Below are 27,462 nucleotides of genomic sequence, written 5' to 3' on the forward strand. Positions count from 1 at the left end.
CACGAACCAAAGATTTACCTGCCAATGATGATACAAAGAATAGAATTCCGAGTACACCGTTTACCAACGAGCACGACACCGACACAACAAACTAAACTAACTATAACCGGGCTGCATGATGAAGCAGCGAGCCATTGGCTGTGTCATTTCATGGCACCCACACAACGTAGGTTAGCCTAGCTCACGTTGTACACGATAGATAGCAGCACACACCAGCTGCGACAATTGCCGCTAGTTGGTCTAATCGCCGCTAGAGCGAAACAGTTTGCGCGTTCACTGAATTTACAATCAATAACATTTCCAACCCTGATGCCAGTAAAATAGTTAGCAACCATTTATATTTACTAATCGACTCGACCGACATTCGACATGTAACCTGGCAAAGTGTTTAAATTGTCATCTTCCCAGTAATAACAACAGAATAACACAAAATGTTTGTATTAGAAACATTATATAATTTGGTTGTTTTGTTTTTTACATCTAGAAATCGTTCCAATTAAAAAAAATTATTTAATATCTCAGAATAATTCCCTATTTAATTAACATTAGATTTAATGAGTATCTTGGTTTTGTTGATAATTGAAGGGGTAAAAATGTATTCTAAAATATTAATTAGTAGCATACAGTATAAAAAAAGCCTTGTGATCAAAATCCATGAACAAGCAAACTACAACAATTTACTTATTCTCCGTAAAAATAACATAGGAATATAGGAGTTTTCAATAAAAAGTATATTTAATTTCCTTTGTAACCTTAAATTGTACAACAACGCTTTAATAGAACACAATTGTTCTTAACCTCTACAAGATGAATGTAGTGAAAATTGGGATAAGTTCAAGTTTTAAGGGTAAGGAATTAAAAAAAAAGAAGATTTTTAAACCTCATACACGTTGCGTGAGGCTCAGCAGAAAAAAAACTAACGTCAGCTCTGTTTTCTTGGTCTAGTCTACAGATGTGAGAAGTCTAAACTTCATTCATAATCGTTTCTTGATTATACTAAAATGTATTATACATATACTACATAATGGGGGTATATCTGTTTCAAAATCTATTGACAATATCATGGTATCTTAACTATAAAAAATACCATAACATTTCTAATCAATTGTTTACCTTTGATCAGCAAACTCTCAATACACAGAGTACTAATATGCACTTCAAACACTAAACAGAGTAAGCACTACAACATTGCAACAACTCGCTATTCGCCTCACTGACTTGGTGAGCTCAGAGGTTTGATAACATTGACATTATCAGGTGGTAAATAAAAACCATCAAGGTTACATGACGTATCGTCAAGCCTAGCACCGCTAGCACACAGTCTGCAGTCAGCGCACTATGTTTGGCCAACCTGAACAACTGACAACAATGCATCTCAAGATGTATGAACCGTTGAATAATTATTTTATTTGTTCTTCTGTGTGGTATGCCAAAGAAACTGATAGTCTGCACTGCAGACTTTGGGTAAAACTGAAAAAACTGATGATAATGAACCAATTTGGAGACGAATAGTTCCAATTGATAATTACTCTGAGTTGATCTCAGGAAAGTGACGACTCTATAAAGTAGCTTGTGAAATTAAATGACAATTCAGGCAAAGTAAGGGATACATGTCCTTTTCCTAGACGACTTGTTCAACAACTGTTCGGAAGTCTGTTATGAAGATGCCTATTTACCATTTAATATTAATTTATATTTCCATGCAGTCAAGGGCACTGCACCCAGCAGTATTACTGCTCTGATATTGCATCATCTTTCAAGAAGGATGTTACTGCAGTATGCCTAGCCAAAGAAACCCGCCCACATTGATAGAAGGAAAGTTTTGTCCTTAAGGATTAAAAAAATACACAACTTTTCGGCAAATAATGGTTTTCTCCTACAGGGGTAAACTTCAAAACCATAAAGAAAACAATATGTTAAGGCCGAGGACAAAATTCGGACAAATATTGAGGCTAAATCTAAATTTTCAGTTGAAAAATAAAAGAGACATCAAAGTGAAATGCTAAGCCGAAATTCTAAACTGGAACAATTTTCCAAACCAGCTGAAAATCTGGATGATAAAATAACAAATGTAAAAACATTTCTTCAAACAAATCGCTTAAATTACTACACAAATCTAAATACAGCTTAAGTTTATATTTTAACGACCACTAGAACAATTCCAAACAACTACTGAAACAAGCTAGTTATTCTAATGAAGAGAATAATATTTTAACAGCGCATACGCTCACGGCCTAATTGCATTGTCCAACAAATGGTTTCTAAACATAAAACTGTGCAGATAAACTGTCAACAACCTGATTGGTCGTTAGTTGACAATCTGACCGTAAAACAACATTACAAAACATAACGACTGATTATGTTTTGTCAGCGAAACAATTCCCGACTGTTTCAATTTATTTACAGGGTGAAAAGTAACTTGCATCCCCCTTAATTGTTTAACCATTTTATATATTTGAAAACAGGTTGCAGCAATGGCTTACAATAATGATATGGTTAGTTTTGAAAATTTTGCCCCTAGGGGTAGTTGGGGTAGGGGTTAGCTCAACATTTTCAAATGGGAAGTACGAGTTTGGTTTCATTTTACAGGTCTTTATGGAACCAAGCAATTGACCTACTTTGGTTATAGCGTAAAATTGCTACATTTGTTTTATTAGCTGAGATGTGTGATTGAGCCAGACATTTTCAAAAAATGAATAGGCCCAATCACAATAATTAAATCTTCACCTTTTCTAAAACTGTTCAAAGAACGATAAGATAACATATCAACGATTCAGTAACAGCAAAGTACATAGTAACGATAAAGTAAAGACTGCAGTGATAAATCAACATATTAACGATAAGATAACATTGAAACAATAAAGTAACACAGCAACAATAAGATAACATAGAACAATAAAGTAACATAACAACAATAAGATAACATAGACCAATAAAGTAACATAACAACAATAAGATTACATAGAACAATAAAGTAACATAACAACGATAAGATAACATAGAACAATAAAGTAACATAGCAACGATAAGATAACATAGATACTATTTAACATGGCAACGATGTAACATATGAACGATGAGATAACAACGATATAACGTAGCAGGTGACAGATGACAGCGTATAGCGATAGAAGTTACATACCTCCCGAGAACCAATCACATGGTGAGGGGAGGGGGAAGGGTAGGAAAGGAACAGGAATTCTACCCTAAACTCTCACATCCCTTGACTAACTAGCCAAACTGTGATTGTCAATCAGCTGACAATGACCAATTAAACGTAACCACCTTTGGCTGAACCTTTATGTTGGGAAAGCCAACTATATAATGATATCGACTCATTATCATAAACCCAAAAATTGAAACAAAATATACCAATTAGGATACTGTCATTGATTATGTATACTTCTCGTTTGAACAAAGATACGGAGATATTTTAATGTCTTTTTTAAAAGTAAAAAATTGTAAACAAATCATTGACTAAATATTGAAATTAGGCTTCTCACCTTATTGTAACATCTCGATACTGTGTTGAGTGTTTCATGTCTGAGCGCTGATGTCATTTAAATGTTTCTCTTTTGTTTTAGGGTAGACTTGATCAATTTCGTTTGTTTGGTTAAAACGACGGAAGGAAAGAGGTGCTTTATTATACATTTTATGGTATGGTCATAATAAGAATCTCGTTAATATAATTAATTAGTTAGTAAAATAGCACAAAGTTAGAGAACGTCGAAAATCATCATCGTAAAGAAGTGTCTCTTAACTAAACTCACTTCGAATTTGATTTCAGTTTATGCATAAATGTTACAAATACATATTGGACATTTATAACGAAATACTTTTATTTTTACATACTGAACGTGACAGTGGCATCAAAGATATTTTAGCTTGAAAATTTACCGTTTTTAGTTTATAAAATTATAAAGTTGTACTAAAAAGAATATAGTATTTTACAACAACCAACAATACAACAAGTAAAACTCTTTTGTTATAAAACTCAAAACTGGCTACACCCCCTTTCAGTTTGTGTTAGTAGTTTAGAGCTACAAGACAAAACTAAATACCCCCACCGCAGCAAACCTGTAGACTAAGTGAATTTCCAACTACAGTATTTCAATAACATTAGATTTAACGAGTACTGAGGTTTGTTGTTACAGGGAGCGCAATAAAGTTGTTTTTTTAATTTCAATAGCTTAGTATAGAATAAATAAATTTGCCAAATTTTATAAAAACATATCTATAAACAAGCAAACTATAACAGTCTACTTATTCTCCTATTTTTTATTCTATCCGTAACCAATATACAATAACACTTCAATATACTATAAATCATATATATAAATCATTTGTATTTAAACTCTTCGAAATGGTTTTGAGAGAAATTGGGAAATTTTATGTTTAGAGGGTCAAAAATAAGAAAAACAATTTTTACACCATAAATCCCACCATAAACCCCGTTCCCATGGTCCGATCACGCTAGTTCGCGGACTCGTTCGAATAAACGTAGGCTTACACGTTTGTACCAAATTCCATAGAAATCGGATCATTTTTGCTCGAGTTATCGTTCTAACTGACACAAATATACTGTATACAGGACAGGAATTTGAACGGATGGTGTCTTTGGCCTCTGGGCACATCAAAACGAAAAAGGAGATCGGCCCCGGGTCCAGGTATTACCATGAGACCTACGGTAATAGCTTATTCCCTATATGGGAAATTCGCTAAAGTACTATCCAGTGCAGATAGAGAAATTCTAAAAACCATCATACCAGTAAAGAATGACATCAGTGGGTTGACTGGGGTGTCAAAAGGCAACATTAAAGGGGGTGAAATTGAGAGAGAGGGAGGGAGAGTGAGAGGGAGAGTGTGAATTTAAATGAAAGACAGGAAGAGCGTCCATTCCTCACTTAATTATCATAATCAGAGCCAACATTACATTACACAGAGTCTAATTCTTTCTTTTATTTTCTCTATTGTTAAATTCTACCAACAACTTCTCTTCAAGCACATAGTATTGAGCATTCGTTTGGTTAAATCGAGCATAAGTCTGATCAAAAACGGAAAACATGTAAATGTAATATTAAATCCATCTAAAACCTTTTAGATTTACCTGGTGTTGACTAATAAAGTTAGTAGTAAAACATATTATTCACAATACAACACAATAAAGGTTAAAAAGTATTTAATCCAAACAATATTAGTATATCTTAGTTGTTTATCTCCTTAAATCATCAAATAATGAAATCACTCTCTATCTAGAACAGTACTGGCAGTGTAAATGTGTTTTGTTACTAATAAACTTTTATCTATGGCTGGTAGTGGTAATAACACTCGCCCATTATCAGAAGGGCGCCGGTTCGACCCTATAATTAAAAATAGTAGTTTTTAATGGATTTTAAAGTTTTTCAATTATCAATTATTAATTATTAATTATTTGATATGGGGACGCCACCTGCCGCGAATTTTAACCCAAGGTGATAACTGAGCAAAAGTAAATTATCATGGCCTTAAACAATCAACTGGACTTGGCCAGATACAGCCAGTGAAGTCTATGATAGCATTCCCATCTCAGTTGGTGTATATTATTGTTTTTGTGGGGGTGTGGAGTTTATGTGTGAAGGTCGTCTACTGTTAAAGTTTTCCATAACAGTAAATAACTGTGCTGGTGTTTTTACATGTAGTTTTTCATTTCAAAAAAGCGATTGGCTTGAATGATTTTATATGAACTATGGACTGTTCTCGTCGTCCCTTGGTTTCACTGCTTCAAAAATTATATATTCATCCCACAAAAAATCATTCATACTACACAATTAATGCTAAAAACGAGTATTCCTTTTGACTACGAAATAAATATTAACTGTAACAGAAATTGTTGTTTATCCAGATAAATTTCATTGTGGAACCAATATATAGTGACAAATTAAACGATGTTACCGATATTACTACGTATGCAGTGAGTATGATATATGAGTTGTATACATGTTCAATATTATAATGTTCAAATATTCCAATTACTCACATTCTGTTTGAATATGAATTTTTACCACCCCTAAGTTCAAGTAATGACAAACAAAATTAACCCAACCAAAACACACAGTTGAATATAATACATGAACATTTTCTTTAGTTACTGTAACAGCATAAACTAACAACGATGGAAAAGTTCACAAATAATGACTCGGTTAATTGAAATGGAATAACAAATGGGAGGCATCACTTTGGCTGTTAATTCAACACGGACAAAATGGTGGAATTCAGAAAGGAGGGAAATGAACAATTAGTGATCTGAATGAGAGTGTTTAAACGAGACTGCAGAATAGGTCCCTATCAATCTGTACAAACCACAGTTAATTTTTAATCCCCCGAAGTCTTTTTGAAATGTTTGAAAAGCAAAACAATCCTTTTTTTCGATTTAACATTGGTTTGGATGCGAAGTATATTTTAAAACACTTTATTTTTTATGAATTAATAGATTATCAAATTGTAATACGCATTAAAAATACGTAACGTTTTGAGTATCGCAAATAACAAATTATCAATTGAGTTTTTCGTGAAATAATAAAAAGGCATCATTATGGTTTACTAGCAGAGTACCCGTCCTTCGTACGGGTTTGGCAAGTTTGAATTGCTTATTGCAGTTATACTCAAGCTTTGCGTTTGCAATGGGGGAGGACAAAGTTTGATAAAATTTGCTTCTTTAAATTGACGGTATACTATGGTATTACACATCTACCATAGCCATAATGTTCTACCTCTTCACCTAAACAATAAAGAAAAATGAAGTATTACACATTTTAAAAAATCACAAATTATTCATGACATTAAAAACATAAACATAACTGTAAACAATCCTAATTTGACAGTTCTCATTGCGCATCACAGTTTTTTGTTGCTGCTTAGTTCAAACTAGTGTACATGTTGCTCGAAATCGAGCAATTGCAAAGAAGTACAGGAGTTATCTATAATCAAATGACTTGTTTAAAAACTAATAAGAGTCATAATTTCCGATTATTTTAAAAGAGTCGTCTAAAAGATTATTAACTAATTGAAATACTCACAATTTACATAACAGTCCCATTCCAGTTTAAAGGGTTAATTTTTAACTATCAAACTGCCCATGGACGGGAAATGGTAAGCTTACAATTTAAGTCAACGTAAAAAGGCTGTCAGCTTTTATAATGTACCGTACCTAAGTTATTTAGCCAATTTGTAGACAATAAGGTGTAGGCTACTTTAAACTCTACAGAACAGAGTTAGGCAAAAACTGGCAGAACTCTGAATTGAACATCCAAAACTATACCCATTTTGAATACAACCTTTGACTACAACATTAGATAATTTGCACATTGACTGTTTACAATTAACACATGTTCTTCTTCTCACTTTTAATTTTGGTTCGCAACGGCGAAAATCTGTTTCATAATCATTGAAATAGATTTATAATAAATAATCCATCATAAAGTTTAAGATTAGATAAACCTACTACATAGTTGTTTTATTATTTTTTTTATCAGCTGTCTGAAAATGTGAAATAGGCATTTGACAGCTCTGGTTGTTTACATTTAAATGTCAAAGCAAATGTAAACATTGTGAATTTTCTTATGCTTCCATGGAGACCGATTTTTAATATTTAATTTCTGACAACAGCTGAAGTTTCAAAACAATGTTTGTTTCCCATGTTAATCTTATGGAGAAATACAAAACTTTAAAGGGCCCCAGGGCCTCACTCTCTAATTATTTCCCTAAAAAGAAAGTTTCCTGCACAACTTCACGTTACGCTCTTTCCAATGACACCAAAAACATGGCAATCGGTTCAGTAGTTTCAGAGGAGTAATTGTCACAAAAATCCTGCTTGCGTATTAAATAAGTACTAGTGTCCCTTTTGCTCGAATTCGAGCAATTTCTAAGTATTAGAGGCGTTATTTTAAAAGGATAAAAGGAATAACGTTCATAATTTCTGATGACTTTAAAAAGATTCGACCCAAAGATTATGGAAATATTCAAGATGTACATAACAGAATATATCAATTTATCCAGACTCTCTCGCTTTTTTCCATTGCAATACTATGTAATAGTATTTACGCCAACCCGAATTCAAATAGTAAATATTTCATTGTTTGTAGCAAACTGTAAAATTAGCAAACTTATTGACTGTTTAAAATTAACATATGTTCTTCTTCTCACTTTTAATTTCTGACAACAGCTGGAGTTGCATAACAATATTTGTTCCCCATGTTAATCTTATGGAGAAATACGAAACTTTAAAGGGCTCCAGGGCCTTACCCTTTAATTATTTCCCTAAAAAGGAAGTTTCCTGCACAACTTCACGTTACGCTCTTTCCAATGACACCAAAAACATGTCAATCGGTTCAGCAGTTTAGGAGGAGTAATTGTCACAAAAAACATGCTTGCGTATTAAATAAGTATAGATATAGAATATAGATATATAGATTAGCTGTTTACATAAATGCAAAAAAATATAGTGCTGCACCCTTGTTGGTAAATCTTATAACTTTTTAATGCTTTTGTATATCATAGAACCAATTTTTTTAGTTGAAACAGCTGACTAAATTCTTTAATCTATATCTATAAAAGAGGAACTATGTATGTATATACATGTGTATATACGTTATGGACTCCGAAACCGCTCGACAGATTGTAATGAAACTTTCAGGCATTATTAAGCATCTTTCAAGGATGGTTCGAGTGAAGTTTGGTGCAGATCCGTCAAAAGGGCTCTGCCCCAGAGGGTTTTAAGTGGGCCAATGTCAGACTTTTTGATCTACAATGTTTACAAATAAATATAATTTAAAAGTAGATGTTTACTTTCACCAATTGTTTTGTACGTTTGAATAACTACAACATTCTGTATTAGCATTAGTCATGATTTGAAATAGTGCCACAGTGTTTCTACAGATTGCAGCACAGAAAACTATTTTACTTTTGAATAAGTCCAAATGTATTAAACCCCAATCACAGCACACCTGTGCACTTAACAACGTTTAAATTCTCCAATGTTAAATATTAAAACATAAAAACCTTTATAAAAGTACTGTATTATAAACAATAAAAGGGATGACTTTTTTTAAATGTATGACAACAGCTAATTGGCAACCAAAAGGTGAGTGAGCGTAGCGAACGAACATCAACCTGGAGGCGAGTAAGCGTAGCGAACGAGCTAACCTGAAAACAAGTGAGCGCAGCGAATGATTTCCAACTTGAAGGTGAGTGAGCGTAGCGAACGAACTTCAACCAGGACGTGATTGAGCCATGCGAATACTTATGAAGTTAAGCGGGGCAAAGCCCGCGGGTACAGCAAGTTCCCTTTAAATATGAATACTCATAAGGTTAACATGGGGAACTACAGAGCCACTGAGGCGGAGCCCGAAGGGATTTTTGAGATAAGAATATGCCTATATGTTAATCGGGAATGTGAGCTATCATCATGCCAAATTTCAGCCCAATCCACCCAGTGGTTTATGCGTGATTGACCTTCAAACACACAAACAAACAAACACACAAACTTTCATATTTATAATATTAGTAAGATATTATGAAGGATGTCATGCAAAAAGTGCAAAAAAATATTGTCCTAAGCAAACATTCCACTCTTAAATCTTCTACTCTCTATGAATAATTTATTAATTAAATTGTACTGTAAATCATCAAAGAAAGTAAAACATCAATCAATAATGATATGGATAACAGCGAGTAGATTTCACTTATTGTAAAATATACGCGAAGCTCGTTTCTAATTGAGTTTCATGTCTAACACTTAAGTGCTTCAGTGTTGATTAATTGTCTCTTATTTGTGGGAAAATTGTTACATAGTGAGTTCTACCCTTTGTTTCTATAACTAGTTAATATGTTCAGCCATATGTTTCTGTTGGTACTAATCTTGTTTTGTTCTTTCCATCTGATGAAGGCTTGAGATTGATGATCATCGAAATGTGAAACCTATGTTTGACCGATCACTAATAGAAAATAAGAACAATTTATTATTTTCGACAATATACACTTTGCGAAAATGAACTTCGTCAAGATTGTGTTTTTTAACTCATCATCCATAAGTGACTTTCGTCAAGTTATTTTCTGGCATCAGATGGGCCTCTTGGTTGTCACAGCTCTATTGAAACCCTCTCAGCCAGCATATTATAATGATCTACTTGGAAATATCTCTGCGTAGCGGAACTATGCGTTTATCATCTTGCAACCATTCACTTTCTAATAATTTGTTTTTGTCAAGAATGTGTTTTGAATTAGAGTAGATTGTGAAATTTTGCACGTGTAAGTGAACTAGTGTAGCTGTGCGGATGAAAAACCTGGCTTCTAAAAGGAAATTTAGAACTTTTTCCTATTATATACAAGGAATTATATTAAAATTATTACTTTAGAAACATAGAACAGAGAAATGCATACATTGCATGGTTAGTAATACGGTGAAATACGAAAACTTTGTTCGTATTATTCATGTTTATGGTATTATCAATGTTATAATATGTCATTATTGTATTAGTTAACAACCCTAAAAAGTCGCCCACCTGATAGCCATAACACTTAAGGAAATATTTCTATGCTCGGAAGTTTTCTGTCTCATTCGATATATTCGATTGATGTCGACAGAACCATAGAAAATAAGATTGCTTGAACAGTTTCTTTGTTTGAACTTTAAAATCTGATTGGCAGTGGAACAAATTGACTAGAGTATTTTGTAAAGATAAATAATTTTTATTTAGTTTTGTCATGGAATACAATTTGTGAAATCCTATAATCAATTGGCAATACTTGAAAATTGTTAAACGGCTGGGAGTTCATAACTTGTACAAAACCACACTCAAAACATCCAACTAATATCTATATTAATTTTGAGGATAATATCAAATGATAATTCCAAGTTCATTTTGATTCCAAAGTGATCAAATTCGGATTAGAATATGACTTGCATAATACCAACCAATTGTATTCTATAATACCTTTTCAGGCTTCTATCTACGCTCAATTTCAATCTTATATCGTCCAATACTTGAATACAGTAATAACTGTAGAAGCTATATGACGATAATGTAATTGTTGCAAGATATAAGACATTTAACTATAGGAAACCAAAAAGTTGGTGGGTTGAGTCTTTATCAGAATATACAAAGAAGCTTTTCATCCAAAGGAGGGAGGGGGGCTTTGATGAGCCTGGGGGGGGGAGTTGATAATTCTAAAAGCTGAATTTACATGTACAAGAACGGCAGGCAAGGGGTCATTAAGTATGATTTCATGGGTACAAAAATTCTTCTTTACAAAGACATCAAAAATAATTTTCTAAATTTTAATTTAAAAATAATTAATTTGTTTAACGTTTTAAACATGATAAGTAATATAGTAATTAACATAACATAACAGCAATAGCATAACAGTAATTTTTACGAATCACATTTTTAAGAAATAATGTAAAAAGTATGAAATGTTTCTCAAAATAATCAAGGTGGCAGAGTTAACAAGGTGTTCCAAGTTTACTGATGTACGCAAAGGCATATTAACGCGATCAGCTGTTCTTACGCCTTCGTTAACACATTATCATAACAAGAGTCACATTGTTCACAAGGTACAATCGTAGAATCTAATGTTATTATAATTTCTAAAGTGCTTTTATGTTGGTAGACCATAACTTCCTAATTTCTTCACCAATTTTCATAAATGAGGTGTAATTTTAAAGCTTTTTTACCCACTACCTGGGGAAAATATACAAAGCACTTTTTTCAGTATTTTTTTTTATGAAAACGCTCTATTATATTATTCTGCAAGTAATTTAAACTTGAAATGTTTAATTACGTTATTCGATCAGCTGAAACATATGAATTAAATTATTCACCATAATAAAAAAACCATAAATATTTATTTCTCAAATCTGAGTGTTTAATTTTTACTTCATACATGATGACAAAAAAACTTAGTCTGTGCTTTCTATGATAAATAATTTAGGAGATTAAACCAGATTATTCACTTTAAAGAAGTCTAAACAAGAACAACTCAAAAGTAAGTACCGCAAGGATTCTTTAGCTTTTATATTTCTTTATTTACGACATGACCCTCATTTTAACATATTTACCAGTACTATATATACTACTATGTATATTTAAAAATTCCATCTTCAAATATGACCTTTTATCTTTTGTTACTACAGGTTTCAATGAATGGTTATGTTATGTTGAATTTGTTACCGACAGAAAACTGTTTATATCGGTTACGATTCGGTTCTTTACCAAGGGACATAAACGCTTTGTTGTATGCATTAGAGTTTTTTTACTCACCAAGCCCTTAGGTTCATTACCTCATAAATCCATGCTAAAAAGAACTCTAATATCGTGTTGATGAGAAACCTAAGCATTATTCAAAATTGGTGGTAGCTCACTAGGGCACCTACACTATGAAAGCGAAGTTGGCTGACTCCGGTCAAACTGTCATCTACGCAATAGTCCGTAGTCCTTTAAAACGTATTTTAATAGTCTAACTGTCTGTTTACGTTGGTTAAACAAGGTTTTCTTTTCTATGACTTAAAAAAGAGGTAGGCCAAGTATCTTTTTCAAATACAAGGTTAAAAATGTACAAAACATATCATGTGACTACATTGTTTAACAGTCAATAGTTCGGTCAGTCTTATACATAACAAAAGTTTATAATTGGTATTGTGTAAAATAGCGTGTTAATCTTCGTTGTTAAAGGGACGTGTTCGATTCCCGTGTATCCAAAAAACGAGGTGGTTTCAACAGCTTTTCCTTTAGAACATTCGAGTTCTTTGATTCGAAATACTGTAGCATAAACAAGAAAATTCTTTTTGCAAAAAAAGTCATTGACACATTAGGTTTACCACATACATTGCCTTGTCAGATTTTTCTACTTCTAATTACTTGAAAAATAAAAGAGCCTGTAGTAAACCAAAAACAATTTAAACATAAGTTGACAAATGATTGTTGGATTTTGGATTCAATGACAACACTCACCTTAGAACTATGACTTTGAACGTGGGGCCGGGCAGACCCTTGATAATGGCTGAGGCATTCAAGTGACATCTTCCATGTAGGACCACTCCATTCACCTGCAACACAACATACATGTAAATACTATGTTGACGGTAGATAACATAAGGAAACTCGCATCTGCATTATATAAAAATGTATTTATTTAAATAGAGTTTCTCTCAATCATCAGATTTACAGAACAGCCATTGTCAAGTAGCCAAATACTTCACTTATTATCATTAGCACCTTTAAAGTTTTGCTAGACGTAATTATTTTAGGCTAGTCTATTGTACACTGTAGTCTGTAAATGAGAGTAGATTTTCACCAACACCTCTAATGAATAAACAAACCGATGAGTTAAAGCACAACAGTAGTACATTAGGGGACAAGAAACAGTTTACCAGCTGCAATATCAAAGGCCAGGACTGATATTTCGAAGCAAATGGTTGAGTACTTGTTAAATATATATGATATTGTAAAATGTTAAATACTATGGTAGTGTTAGTTATCGTTGGGTTCTTGTTTTATCACTACAGATTAGTTAGAGCACAAAAATGCTGATATACTTAGAGGCAAAATATCCCTAAACCATTAATATTTTGCTATTGTATTAAATTGGACTTTGCTAATGTGTCAACGTTTCTGGAGGAAGATCAACTCCTCCCGTTATCAAGTGAAAATTACTAATTCCACATTAATCTTAATTGGCCCGCAAAGGTTCACAAAAACCTATGTTTCGGATATAATTAATTCCTTTTTCCTCATTCCAAAAATTATGCAAATTAACTTACCTATACAGGTTTGATTTAAATTTTATCTGAATTGGAAAGTTTTAAGTAGTTATCTTTTCTGTGAAAACACAAATAACAATTCGGATTAACAGTATATTTTTGTTTCTGCGTAGACTAAACAAATAAGTACTATGATTCCCTACATCTTAAAACTACGATAAATAGTACTATAATAACTACTAATGATTTTTTTACGACAAAACTTAATTCTTATCAAACTATTAAGAACCTATATTGAAATTGTATCATAAATCAAATATATACTATTAATAAATTTCTCATCAATCATATCTTTTTCTCTCTTTGTTTATAAAAAACAATACATAACAATGTATAGAGACAGAGGTCTCTTCTGTATAAAGAAAGTCGCAAGAAAATTGTCGAGAAAAGAAAAGTGGGTTGACACAGTTTCTATATTTGATAGAGATCAAACAACAGAACCCCTCCCCCCACCCTTAGGGGCCAAAATGTTGGTACAGATCTCTCTATTGTAGTATTGTGTAACACCTGCAGACAGTGGCAACTGACAAGATTCTAAAAAACACATTTCGACAACATTTTAAGTGTTTCGTATTTTAATAGTCTAACTGTCTGTTTACGTTGGTTAAACAAGGTTTTCTTTTCTATGACTTAAAAAAGAGGTATAGTTGATATATTGCATATTTGTCAGAATTGATATATTGCAGATTTTCAAATAAGTAAAATTCCCTGACTAGTACACAATTTAGTGTATTCCTTCAGTGTTGGGGTGCACCTTTTACATTATTTCATACAGTTTTTAATAAAAATTATCACCATTATCCATACAACAACGTTTTGTTACTGTTGAACAATAAATGTCCAATGTTAGCTATTGAAGAATTATTTTTAATTATAAAAAATGTAAAGTCCAGTCAGCACCCAGGTATAAGGTTGTGCACCTATATGTAATTAGTGAAGCGTCCTATTTTTGAGTTTTTCATTCAAACCTATCGGTACAATGATAATCAAGTAATTAATAGTGTTATGATATTTAAGTTTATAACATGCACCCAGTGCAACCCTGTTACACGAAATAGACTGGTTATTGAATTAATTAACAATTTAATTAAATGGTAAACGTATAAATTAAATTCTATTCATTCTACATCGCTCGGATTTGTTTAGAAAACTTATTTTCCACTGTAATGTAAAATAAGATGTCTCTAATGCAAGAACAGCTTCATCGAGGCATATATCTAATAAAGTTTATCATTAACTATAATAAAATATAAGTAATCAACAAATTACTTCACTGTGTTGTAATCCACACAGGGTAATTTATTCTATACCTTATTCAACGTATTAGTAATAGTGATTAAATATTTAAGATATAAGTGGATGTAAAAAAATGGATAATTCAGAAGTGTTCTATTAGTGTAAAAATATAAATTTATAAATTTACTAAACTGAATAAGAGGTGATATATTTTTAGTGTAGACCTACATCAAAGAAAGACATAAAGCTTAATGCCAATATCACAATCGTTCTCGTAGAATAAACTTGACTATCAAGTAGATACGGTGATCGCATTTATTTTCTAAGGCCGCTGGTTAAATATAGAAAAGGAAATGTTTTGGAAAAATACAGTCATTAGGCTATTTATTGAAAAAAACTACTAAGCAAAGGGTTTGTGTATCTATCAAAGTAACAGTTTGGACCAAATTATTTTTTAGAAATCATCTTATGTTAGATCGTCTATGATAATTAAGTTAAACCATAAACAAATAGAATATTTAATTATTTTTATCTACGGTTAAACACAAATAAATAGGCTAATTCAAATTGGTAAAATACTTAGTATTACACGTTTGAAATATCGTTTAAGGCCTTCCCACTAATTTCGAAAGTATATTTTTAAATACTTAAGTTCAAACACAAAAAATATTGAAATTGGTAAAAAATGCATAGTATAAACTGTTTGCAAAGTAGTTTAAGGTCTTCACACTAAAACTTTTTGACAATATTTGTTAACAAATTCAATTGATAACACTAATTTAAAACAATCTGTATGATTTACAATTTAATGTCCAAGGGGGGGGGGGAAGAGGTGTTATAATTAATGAAAGGGTGGAGTCCTCTGTAGGCAATAACGTAAGTAGGAAGTGTAGTCCTGCCTAATAATATTGTTGGATACACACTTTTACAAACTCATCTATTTCAATCATCTTAATGTATTAGTGATCCCTTTGGTATTTTATACATTCGTGAGATTTGAAGTTTACTTTTTTTACTTTACAAATAATTGTTTCACCAATTGAATCAATTAATTTGTTAACTGTTCGTCTTCATAGATAAAGAAGACACTGAAACACAGAGAAAAATATAATCGACACCAGCTCAATCAAACATTACCTAACATGAATAAATTACATAACAACTATTATAAGATTTTACATCATGATTGAAAACTTATCTTGCTTTATCCAAAGTTACTGGTAAAATATTACATGGTAAAAAAGATTCACAGATAAACGAACATAATTTAAATTAAAACATTGTGCATGAGTAGAACAAAGTTCATATCAAACATCAAGAATACGCAACGACCACTAAACTCACCCGCAGTCATTTTGCCGGGAGGAATAAGTCAGGCGTTTACGTCTTTCGACAATTTCGTGACTTTGTAAATATCGAAATTACCTTCTCATAAAAAAACATTAACTTAATGATTTCATGGATTACTACTATTTACAAAAACAGGGTTGCCACCATAGTGAGATGAAAAACTGAATGCAGAATTCATGGTTTTCATTGGTAGTTAAAAAATGCGTGGTCAATGCGATCGTATATTTTCAACACAACTGCGTTTTGCTTGTTTCAAAAATTGAAGTTAAAGAGGCAGTTTCTATGTTTGTTACTATTAAATAACCTTCCATACATGGAATTCAATAATTTTAGAGTTCTTTATAAATATACATTCAAAACAAAGTTGAAAAGAAAACGGGGCCAGCTCTTTTAAATGACACATTGGAGAAGAATATTGTAAACTATATTTAAGTATAGGTCTATTTCAGTCTTTCCACCGGAATAAGATCCCACACACCTGGCCAAAAAGGTCCTGTTTTATCACTCCACATGAGTCTCATAAAATATCCTCTATGTATACTGGTTTATATTATTACACAACGTATATATGATTGGTTTTATCCACAAAGTTAAATAAATCAGGTGTCAAGAGTCGGAAATTTCGTTTTATTGCGCACCCCGTTTCAATTCTGCATGGTCTAAAACTTTGTTTTTGTGATTCAAGTCCTTCTATCCATACGTGGGAGTTGGCCTACTGATGATTTTCGAACCATATTATATTCTCGGAGGGACTCAGTCGACATCAGCATCTAACCTCAAAAGACTTGGAATGGACTAAGCAATATTGTCTCTGATCGTATAAATATGTAAAAAATCATCTCTAGACAGTATTCTCTTGGTGTTATTTCTATGACCTGATTTAAATATGAAATATTTTTATTTGGTAAATGTAATGGTACTGGTTGAATAACTGTTCCTGATTTTGAAAATTCATGGTCCAATGGAGAAATTCATGCATAATCCATACCTTTTTTCATGTTCACATATGAATGATAATTAAAGATTTTCAAGGTTTTCATGGCTGGTAGCAACCCTGAAAAATCCTTCACCATAAAAGCCGAAGACTACAGTAAATTCTTTGATTACAATTTGTTAAAAATACTTAAAATACCTATGTTTCTAAATAACCCTAACATAGATAATTTGAAATGAAATGTAGTTTTATCGCCAGAGAAGACATCGACTGTAGAACACAATTTTAAACTGTCCTGAATAGCTAAAAATGGGTTTTTTTGCTCTTAGGCCACACGCAGACACGAAAAAAGGAAAAAGCAAAATGTGTACGGATATAAAACTGTATTAGAAACTTAGTAATTACAAGATGATACAAAAAGCTCTGATCACAACATATTTAAGTGTTACACCACACAAAACAATCGCTCCTGCCAAGCTTAAACTTGTCCCGGTTAAATAAATCATATTGCAACCGCTTGGATCGGTAACGATAAAACCAGAAAGGAAATTGTGTATTTTGGCGGGAATGAAGCTCGGAAATGGCGGGAAACTAGGAAACTCAGTTAGTGACGACTGACGACACGGCTTCCGTTATGTGGAAATAAGTGTCGGGAGCTGCAAGCAATTCCGTATCAACTTGCAGTCTAGATGTGTACTACGAGCTAAACATTTATATATTGTTTACGAAGGCTGATATAAAAAGTCCATAAACAATCAAATAAAAAAAAATTATAAATAATCTTTGTGAAGATCTTTGATCTAGAATCACCAATGATACGGTAATCCGTAATGATTCAATATTCTTTATTCCTCACAATACTTCAGAAATAGCTACAGTATTTAAACCAGAAATACATATAAATAAAACATAGTAAATATCTGTGGTCTAAATTAGTTTAGGTAAACCTTCCAATAAATTCTGTGTACTCAAAAAACCACTTTTGACAACTTTATTTGACCTATAAACCACCACCATACAACAAACAACACACACACACAACACATCAAGAACACAAAAATTTACCTGAGTGGTGAGTTTGATATTTCGTACGAGCAGGGTGACCTTTACCGATTTTTTGTTGTAAAAATTAAACATTTTCTTTAGATGATCCTGAAAAGTGATCTATAAGGCATGTTTGATCATTGACATAATATTAATCACCGATTGAGTGTAGGAGACACCTCCCTAATTCAGAACCACAATATCAACATCGTGATTAAACTGAATAAATAAACGACCTGTCCAGCTACAGCGAGCACGAAATGTCAAAATATCGCGTTTCAAGATTTTTCAAACCCATGTTTGAAATGAGTGCAGGTATCCTGTAAATCGAATAGCACAAGTAGACTACGCTTTGTACTGTAAAATCTGTTTTGACTAAAATTGGTTACGCTAGAAAAGCCGTTGCTGGCTAAATGTGTTCCTTTTATTTAAGAGCAGATTGAACGAACTGTGCATATTACTCGTTGGCTTTTTTACAAAGGACAACCAATAGTTTATGAACGGATAGTTTTATTTTGCTATTAGCAGTCTACAAATCCAATAAACAACTAACACCAAGTACTGTAGTTAAACAAAACACATTCGGTGGAAACCGGACTAATTAATCATCACATTGGCTTCATTATCTATCTATCTATATATTAATAGGCAAGCATGTTTCTTTAAAACCTTTTTTCTCAGCTTGTGTGCATCGTGGGGTAAATCTGCACATACCGTTAGAAAGCAATTTTCCTGTAGGTGTGCAGAACCCCTTTATTAATTTAAATAGGCTCAAAGATAAGCACAAAAAATGAGTTTAAAAATTGGAAAAAATTAACATGGAACTTATGCGTTGCCATGCTGGTGACGAAATAACAACGAAATATAAACAGAAAATCAAAACAAATGGAAGATACTCCAATCACATGTTTTATTTACAGTGTGGGGTGAAAATAGAGAAGTGAATACATTACATATTTTTGGTCGAGTTTCGACCACTGGGCGACCTCTCGTACTTATTTAATACGCAAGCAGATTTTTTGTGACAATTACTCCTCCTAAACTACTGAACCGATTGACATGTTTTTGGTGTCATTGGAAAGAGCGTAACGTGAAGTTGTGCAGGAAACTTTCTTTTTAAGGAAATAATAAGAGATTGAGGCCCTGGAGCCCTTTAAAGTTTCGTATTTCTCCATTAGGATAACATGGGAGATAGTTTTTATTTACAGACACATATGTTTGTTACTTGAAAATAGTCAAAGTCTACTACATAATAATCGCTGTGTATTATGACTCTTAATGTATACCTACTACATTTCAATCAAGGATTGTGTACCTTAAAGTTTACCCATAATGGATCTTACTACTTTATTTTAATGCTGGGAATAGTAAAATTTAGTGGAGAATAAGTTACCATGATTTAGAAAACTTTACTATAAAGATTTATGTATTTAAATCACAAATCTTTGACATTATTAATTCATTTGAAACTAAACAGCTGATCGACAAATCAAACAAATCATCTACTTCATGTGAATAATGTTATTACACAAACATAGTTTTTTAACCACTATCATGATTCTATTTTACTTGTGGGTGTATTTTGAGTTTGCAGTTATAAAAGCACCAAGCCAAGTAACTTTTATCTAATTTTCTTTATAAACTAATAGTATTAATGAATTACTACATGAACTTGACAAGTCAGGTAATTAATTGTCAGTATAGTATACCAAGGGGAAGAAGAGTTGGTCCATGAAAACAGACGAAGGTGGAGACACCCATCTAGAAAATCCAACTGAGTTTTTAAATATAGAAGTCAGTGGATTGCCAAGACACAGATTAGACTAATAAAAGGGGGCAGTGGTTTTATTGATAAGGAATATTAATACATCAAAAAGGGCCTTATTAATGGCACAAGGCTTCACGTGATCAGAATGGTTAACAACTTAATATAATGTAAAGTCTTAACTGGAACAAGTGAGTGGGGACGTATTTTGATTTCGAGGATAAAAATTTACCCGTTTGAAACAAACTTACCTTTTGAAATGGAAAGACGCTAATTTCTGTTACCTTTGGCATTTGCAGCGCTGTTCTTACCCAGACCAATTTTAGTCGTGAGCAAATATATTATATATGTTGTTTTAAGTAAGGCTACATCTTTTAATAGGATACGCATATTCGTTACGGAAAACTCTGAGCAGGGTAATCTTCCTGAAGGTAACTTTAAGGCTAAAATCGTAGTATTCATGGAAGTGCTTTTGTGATAAAAATATTGTTTTTTAGTGTTTGTTTTTAAAAGTGTGTTTTCCTTAAGCAGCATTTTTATGACCCTCAAAATATGCTACATAGGCCTTGGTTTGATTGGTTTGATATGATAAAATGTTGTGTTAAATGTGTTTTAAAAATCTTTAAAAAATAACTACCCTATAACCTTGCTTGCTGCCTATAACATACTTGAACTTGAACACTTATTAATTTACTAAATGTAATACACATACAGCTAGAAAATGGCTGGACTGCTTCCCTTTCAAGGCTTCATTATTACTGTTTGATTTTCGTCGTCGAGTCAATATATAATACGATGAATTTCTTTTCTAAATTCATATGTTATTTTGCGGGGCATTGAGCCGCACAGGTTCACTAGTATCTATAAAAATGACAAATTACTCTGGGATGATCTACTGTATTTTTATCCTATTGTAAACTTGAAGCTGGTGCATAGTTTATTTTAGGTTACGTATGAGAACACTAATGTCGATTATATAATTTTGGACACCTTACTTTGGTAATGCAGTAGTACTAGGTAGAGGGCAGCAAAAGTTTACCAATAAACCCCGCTTTTAGCACTTTTAGCGCTTTTTAATAGCGAAAAGTGAAATAACAAAAATAGCTTAAGTCCAAACATATTTATTGACAATAGTATATAACGTTACTAGTCTTGAAAATAAGTGTTTACCGGACGAGTGTGGTCCCTTCCCGTGCGAGACGAAGTCAAGTACGGGATTACCATACGAGTCCGGTTAACACATTTTGGACGAGTTACGTACGATAGTTTACGCCATACTACTAAATCTGAACAAATGCTTGTATATTACCACCAAATAAAGGACTAAAAATCACTAGTCATAACCTCTGAGAGGTTATGTTTTTGTTTATAACCACTCATTGTCACCCAAATACAGTATAATAAGCTGATTGGTGTCCGGTAAAACTCATTACAGTACAGTAGTACGCAATGAAACCCCCATTTGATTTTTAAGCTGGTGGCAAACAGCTGTTTTCTGGACTAAATCCTTGCGTGGGAAGTTCGTCATAAAATAGTGTGGTGTGGCGTAAAAATATTTTCTGTGTAGTGTCTTTTGGAGTTTAGCTATCGTCTAGTGCCTTTATGATCAGCATGTTTCGGAGATACACACAACGTGCAATTTCTTTCGGCTCAGGATATTACCCAAGGTTTCATTTCGAAGCGGTGCCTTACGGAGATATGTATGTGTTCCCTAAACCTATGTCAACAGTAAAATGTTATGATAAAGCATATATTTCAACATTATACCCACAAAATATACCGGTTGGTATTATATAACTTGATATAAAACCCGTGCAATATCGGATTGGGCTGTGTTCCCGTTCATACCACCCCCGCGGTATATTGTGCTGATATTGAGTTGGCATTGTATTAATACAACTGCTAGCAATAACCTGGGATAGACGGTCTAAAATTGACTAAACAATACAAAGCTAGTTTCCAATCTTATGCGTTTAAATTTTTCGTTTGTTGTCTGCAAATTGAGTATTAGTGTTTTGATTTGGTTCCATTGAATGCCAGTGAATTGAAAGAGTACAGGTTCACTCGAAGGAAGTAATCTTCAAGTTTTGAGTTTTCCGTTTCCAAAGTATTACCTAACATACGTCGGCAGAGAAAAACTCATTCGGAAAACATGTTCCCAAATCATAGAGGATCAATAATTTATTGGTACTAAAGTAACTATAAGAATTTAGGTGTGGTGAGTTTTAGTTAGTGCGTGCTTTAACGTCATTTGCATTTTTTCCCTTAGGAAACTGTTAAAACTAATTTAGTCAATTGTGTGAAAGTTTCACCCGTTAATAACTTCAACTCAAATAAAAAAAGTTAGAAACTTACAAAACCAAATTGTTAATCAACAACTACTGGCTAATTAACAGCCGGTATTCAAAAGTAATTAATATTTTATTAGGTCTAACTGATTACTCTATGCAGAAAGTAATTTACGCTTGACATTAGTGATCACTCAATGTTAGAATTATTCATTTTGGGGAAAACGTTGACAGTTGCACGGTCCTACATGAGTTATATTAGGTTGGACTGGATTAAATTTAACGATGCAGATACACAAGGGGGAGAATTTAAAGACGGAAATTAGTTATGGATGTTGGATAAATAAGTTGACAGCTTTGCTCCTGACAATCCAGGACTATCAATTAACGACAGCTGGATACAGTTTAGACTCAAAAGATATTGTGATTTTTTTTTATCAAATCGAGAACTTTTAAAATACTAGGTGAGCATATATCCACTCAGCTTCCCAGAGAAATCGACAACTTGGTTCTTAATCATGTTTTTTTTTCACACAACCTTTAGTAAGCTGTCAATAAACGTGGGTGTTGGGTGGGGGTTGCTTGCCTAGGGTCTCGGACTTGGGTGTAGAGAGACGGGTTCAATCCCCGGCACCCCCACAACAAGTGTGTGAACTCTGTATATCACCCCTATCAAGATGCAGATGGCGGAGACAACAAAATACAGCGAAAACTAATCTAAATTTATGTGACACAATTACACCCTTAAATCAGTCAAGTATGTACTCTTTGTTTGAAGATAAAACCTGATGTAATTTTATATTGCTTAAAAGAGCTGGTGAAAAGTAATGGGGAAAGAATCAGCAATCTTTAGTTTTTTACGAGAGTTACGAGTTTTTGAACGACTTTGCCTTCTGGCTGTGACGGCGTTTCCGATACCTAGCATCATACAAACTGTGACGTCATCGAGAGTGCAGTTGTTACAGTCAGTTTGTATTTAACAGTCAATGTTGTGATTGTTTATCTTGCATTGAGGTATTTAGTTTATGTTTGTTGATCTTGCTTTGTGATTGTTATATTGTGTTTAGGCGTTATTTTGTGTTGGTTTGTGATAAATTATATTGTGATAAATTATAATTATAGATCGCACCACATGCTAGCGCTGTTTTGGCGCTGCCAGCCAAGAAAATACTGACGACAGGTCCACTATGGCTATAAAACGTCTTCTGTAGATATAGTTAATGCTATAACTCATCATAAGTCCATTACCTATGTTTGACTTGGTAAAAACGTTTGTGTATTCGACAGAATTTAGTAATTTATATCAGCGCAATCAGGTGGTTCACATCAACTACAACGATTTTGATAAAAATAAAAAAAAAACTGGCTACAAATTTAACATGGGGATGGAGCTGGTAGTGAACAGATTAGTCGATTCGTATGATTTATAATGCAGAACGTCCAAATAAGATATTCTGTAAAGGAACTAAAGAAAGGACATGGGCAAACAGCAAAGTACATACTTTTGGATGCATAAATATTGAATAGTGAAAAGAGGCACTTTTATATCCTTCTGAGCTTCTCTAAGTCTTTCAGAATCCTTGCTACATTATGCACCTTCTTATGCATAAAGGTAGCCTTCCCTTTTGCCGTTGTATTTACGGAAGCTAGACTAGACTTGTAACACGTTTTTTTTGCCAGTATCACCTTATTCGGAAAAATATTGTACACTGTCCATAATCTTCATATGTCTTTATTGTAAATGGAAATTTCCAATAGCTTAAATCCATGAATCACACGAGGATTTTAATTATGTTATATGTTTTAAGACTCAAAATAATCAGCAAATTACAGGCTTTAATTTGAGCTAATGATTATTTTAATCAGTTAAGTTCAAGATACTGTAATAATGTACTCAATAAAAATTTTAAATTTGATTATTTCTCTGAGATACGATATTTATTTTAACGCTGCGGAGCAGCATGGGTCCTCTAGTTGTATTTAAAAGCTTAAAATAAAACGGTCCTATTAGTAAACGAAAAGCTAGTACATTATTTCTTTTTCTGCTGAACACTAATTAAACACCACGTAAAAGTTAAAATAAAAATACAGCTAATATTTACGAAAGCGATGATTCGAACCCGCCAACCTTTGGGTCGAAGGCAATGCAAGGACTGTGGACACTGGAGATTTCCTCTTGAGTGACATGTCCTGTAAATAAATAGGTAAAGATTTGACGGGAGCGTGCATGACCTAGTTTTAAAGGTCAAACAACCAACCCCACAACACCCCTCTTCTAACTATTTCACTCTCTCTCCCACCCCCACTTGATCTCCTTCTCTCTGGCAAATACATAAATAAATCTTCAACACTTGGACTGATGAAATTCCTTCACTGTGCCACTTTTCCTTGGCCCTGTTGTATGTATGCTGACACCATCTTAACTGTTTTATTTACATTACCAATTTTTTTGTAATTCTTTTTTAATATTTTTGTATGGACAAAGTGAAATAGTAATTTGTAGGTTGGCTAGGTGATATTTAGCAATTCTATGTATCAATATCTAAACTTAAATTTAAAATCACAATAACAAACTAAAAACCGTATTGTGTATTTTTCTATAGAAAGATTCCGCAATTAATTACAGAACTAAAAAGTATTTCCACGGAGTAAGCTATGTTGTTATCGTCTCCGATTTGTTGGTTAATGAAACAATTCTACAAGCTCCCCTAATTTCAATTAATCTTACTTTATCTGATTTGAATCAAAAATTCTATTTACTGACGGAAACTAATTACTGCTTACAGTTGTAGATTAGTTGCATACACAGGTACAACGGCTGCAGACTGTAATGCAAAGCATTACACTGTACATTAATCATGCTGATGGATTAACTGACAAATATTTTAGTATTTTTCGTCCTGTACTATTTGTATTCTTTATACTTCCTTGTAGTCGATGAAAAAAAATACAAACGCTAATTTTGGTTTGGATACAACATATTTAATTTTAATCGCATACGATTGTAAATTCGCTGAATCACTGTTGCTATATAGGTGTTATTTGTTGGTTCAATTAATTTAGGACGAACTATCCACCCCAGGATTTTGTACGTGTCATCCTAATCTATCATAACCTAACCTAGGCTAACCTAACCTGACCTAACCTAACCTAACCTAACCTAACCAAACTTAACCTAACCTAACCTAACCAAACTTAACCTGACCCAACCAACTCAATTATACAGTCAAAGAGGGTCACCACTTGATGCAGTAATTGAACGTATCGGATGGCTTCCTGGAGTAGTTGGCGCAATTCAGGAATACCCGACAACCTGACTCAGTTCAGTTGGCGCAATTAATGCCCGCGCTAAATTAATGTTGTACTAGAGTAAACTCCAAGGTTCGTACCACTTGGTATATTATTGATGTATTAGTTTCAGTGTACATAGACCTAAGTTAAAATATATAGTGTTATCTAGGTTAGTGTTTTGTAGCTAGTGAAACAGAGCTCGTCTGACGGGTTGGCCAGTAAAAGCAGTTTTATGGGCAACGACTCCAGCCTTATTGTAGGCACACAAACATCGTATCAAGATAATGATACTCCCAGGCTGTTAGAGCTGTATACACAAAGAAAAACATGTACAAAACTGGAGCTGCGTGGAAAAGCAGACGAATAAAAAGATAATGTAAACGTGTATTCATTATTTTCATAATTGGTATTTATCACTTAAGTTTAACGTAATATTGTAGCTAAAAACGTTAACGTTCATATTTTTTCGTTAAAGATAACTGCAACCAGCTCTTCAGTAAAACCGTGAATGGGAACGCGAGTGGAAAAAAAATTAAGTATAACTGACTATTGACAACAGATATATCGACTGACGGCTAAGATAGGTAGCCAATGCTAGAACTCGTGGTAATAAAATGACCATTTTTCACAACGTGGTGTTAATAAAGGATTTCAGTTTATTAAAGCTCCAGAAAACCCGGGAGTGTTATGTGATGCAATTTTGCGTGTTCGCTAAACTTAGGTTCACAAAATATTGTAATTTATTTGGTTGGACTGTGTGTATGTAACACCAAAGACGTTCTAAACCTAAGCAAAGCTAATAATGTAATATCATTGTAGCTTATATTTTAGTTTTCATATAAAAATTGCAATAAAATAATTCTTAACAAATTGCTATGGGAACTTCATGGTGGGAGAGGAAAGGATTGGGAAAACTCACTAGGGACATAAAACAGCTTAAGCAGCCTGAAACAACTAGTTTTTCCCATTCCGTGATAATGTTCCACCGCATGCGGTGCAGGTAAAAGCTAGCAGAATAAAAAATAACTTATTTAAACATGAAATGTCTCGTGTGACAAGGGCCAAGCATTTTTGCAACGAAAACACGCATGTCAAGGTTTAAAGACCGCAAACGAGTAAAAGATGACAAATTAGAGTAATAAATAGAAATAATTGATGAATCTATGTGCCGGGACAGCGTTGGTGACATGGATGATTAATGTTGAACTTTGGTCATTCCACATTCCACAGCTGATCATTCTAAACTATAGCCTGGCTGGCATCACTGGGGGAAACAAAATACAGTACGGTGTATGGTAGAAAAATACGGTGTACCCATGTACAAGAAAATGGTATCATGCCTCAGGCTGTAAAACGACCCTCGTCAAAGTGTTTAGGTAAACGGCACTCGGCCCTTCACTCAGCAAACACTACAAGAGAAACATTCGAGCACGATTGTATGTATGTACCAATCACACTATAAACGTCAATTAATCTATTGAACATGGTAAAAATCTGTAAAAGACAAACAAACTCAATTCAAGATACCATGGGAGATATCGCCAAGTAGAACATATTTGATGAACACGGAGAACAGGGTAAAATACAAACAGAAAACAGAAAATTACACAAACAAAACACAACTACTGCGTACACGTATTTTACGTGCCTAATTAAAGCACGCTTTTTGTGTTGTTTGGTTGGAATACTGGTGTGCGACAAAAGTCTGTGCGGTACCGGTAAAAGTAAAAAGTGTGTGGCAAAAGTAAGCAGATGCAGC

The 27,462-nt window shown here is 33.2% G+C and overlaps 1 protein-coding gene across 8 annotated transcripts in view; it reads right to left on the minus strand.

Annotated features, from left to right (window-relative positions):
• The window catches only part of LOC128996290 (multiple PDZ domain protein-like), a 395,615-nt gene that overhangs the window by 34,190 nt on the left and 333,963 nt on the right, over positions 1 to 27,462 (minus strand). For all 8 annotated transcript variants that reach the window (XM_054421514.1, XM_054421510.1, XM_054421513.1 and 5 more), the window contains one exon: positions 12,987 to 13,081. In XM_054421514.1, the coding sequence (XP_054277489.1) occupies positions 12,987 to 13,081 (95 nt within the window). The remainder of the gene's footprint in view (positions 1 to 12,986; positions 13,082 to 27,462) is intronic.

The sequence above is a fragment of the Macrosteles quadrilineatus genome, unplaced genomic scaffold (genome assembly GCF_028750875.1).
Source record: "Macrosteles quadrilineatus isolate MER2022 unplaced genomic scaffold, UCM_ALF_1.0 Scaffold_6__1_contigs__length_79288215, whole genome shotgun sequence".
Classification (NCBI taxonomy): Eukaryota; Metazoa; Arthropoda; class Insecta; order Hemiptera; family Cicadellidae; genus Macrosteles; species Macrosteles quadrilineatus.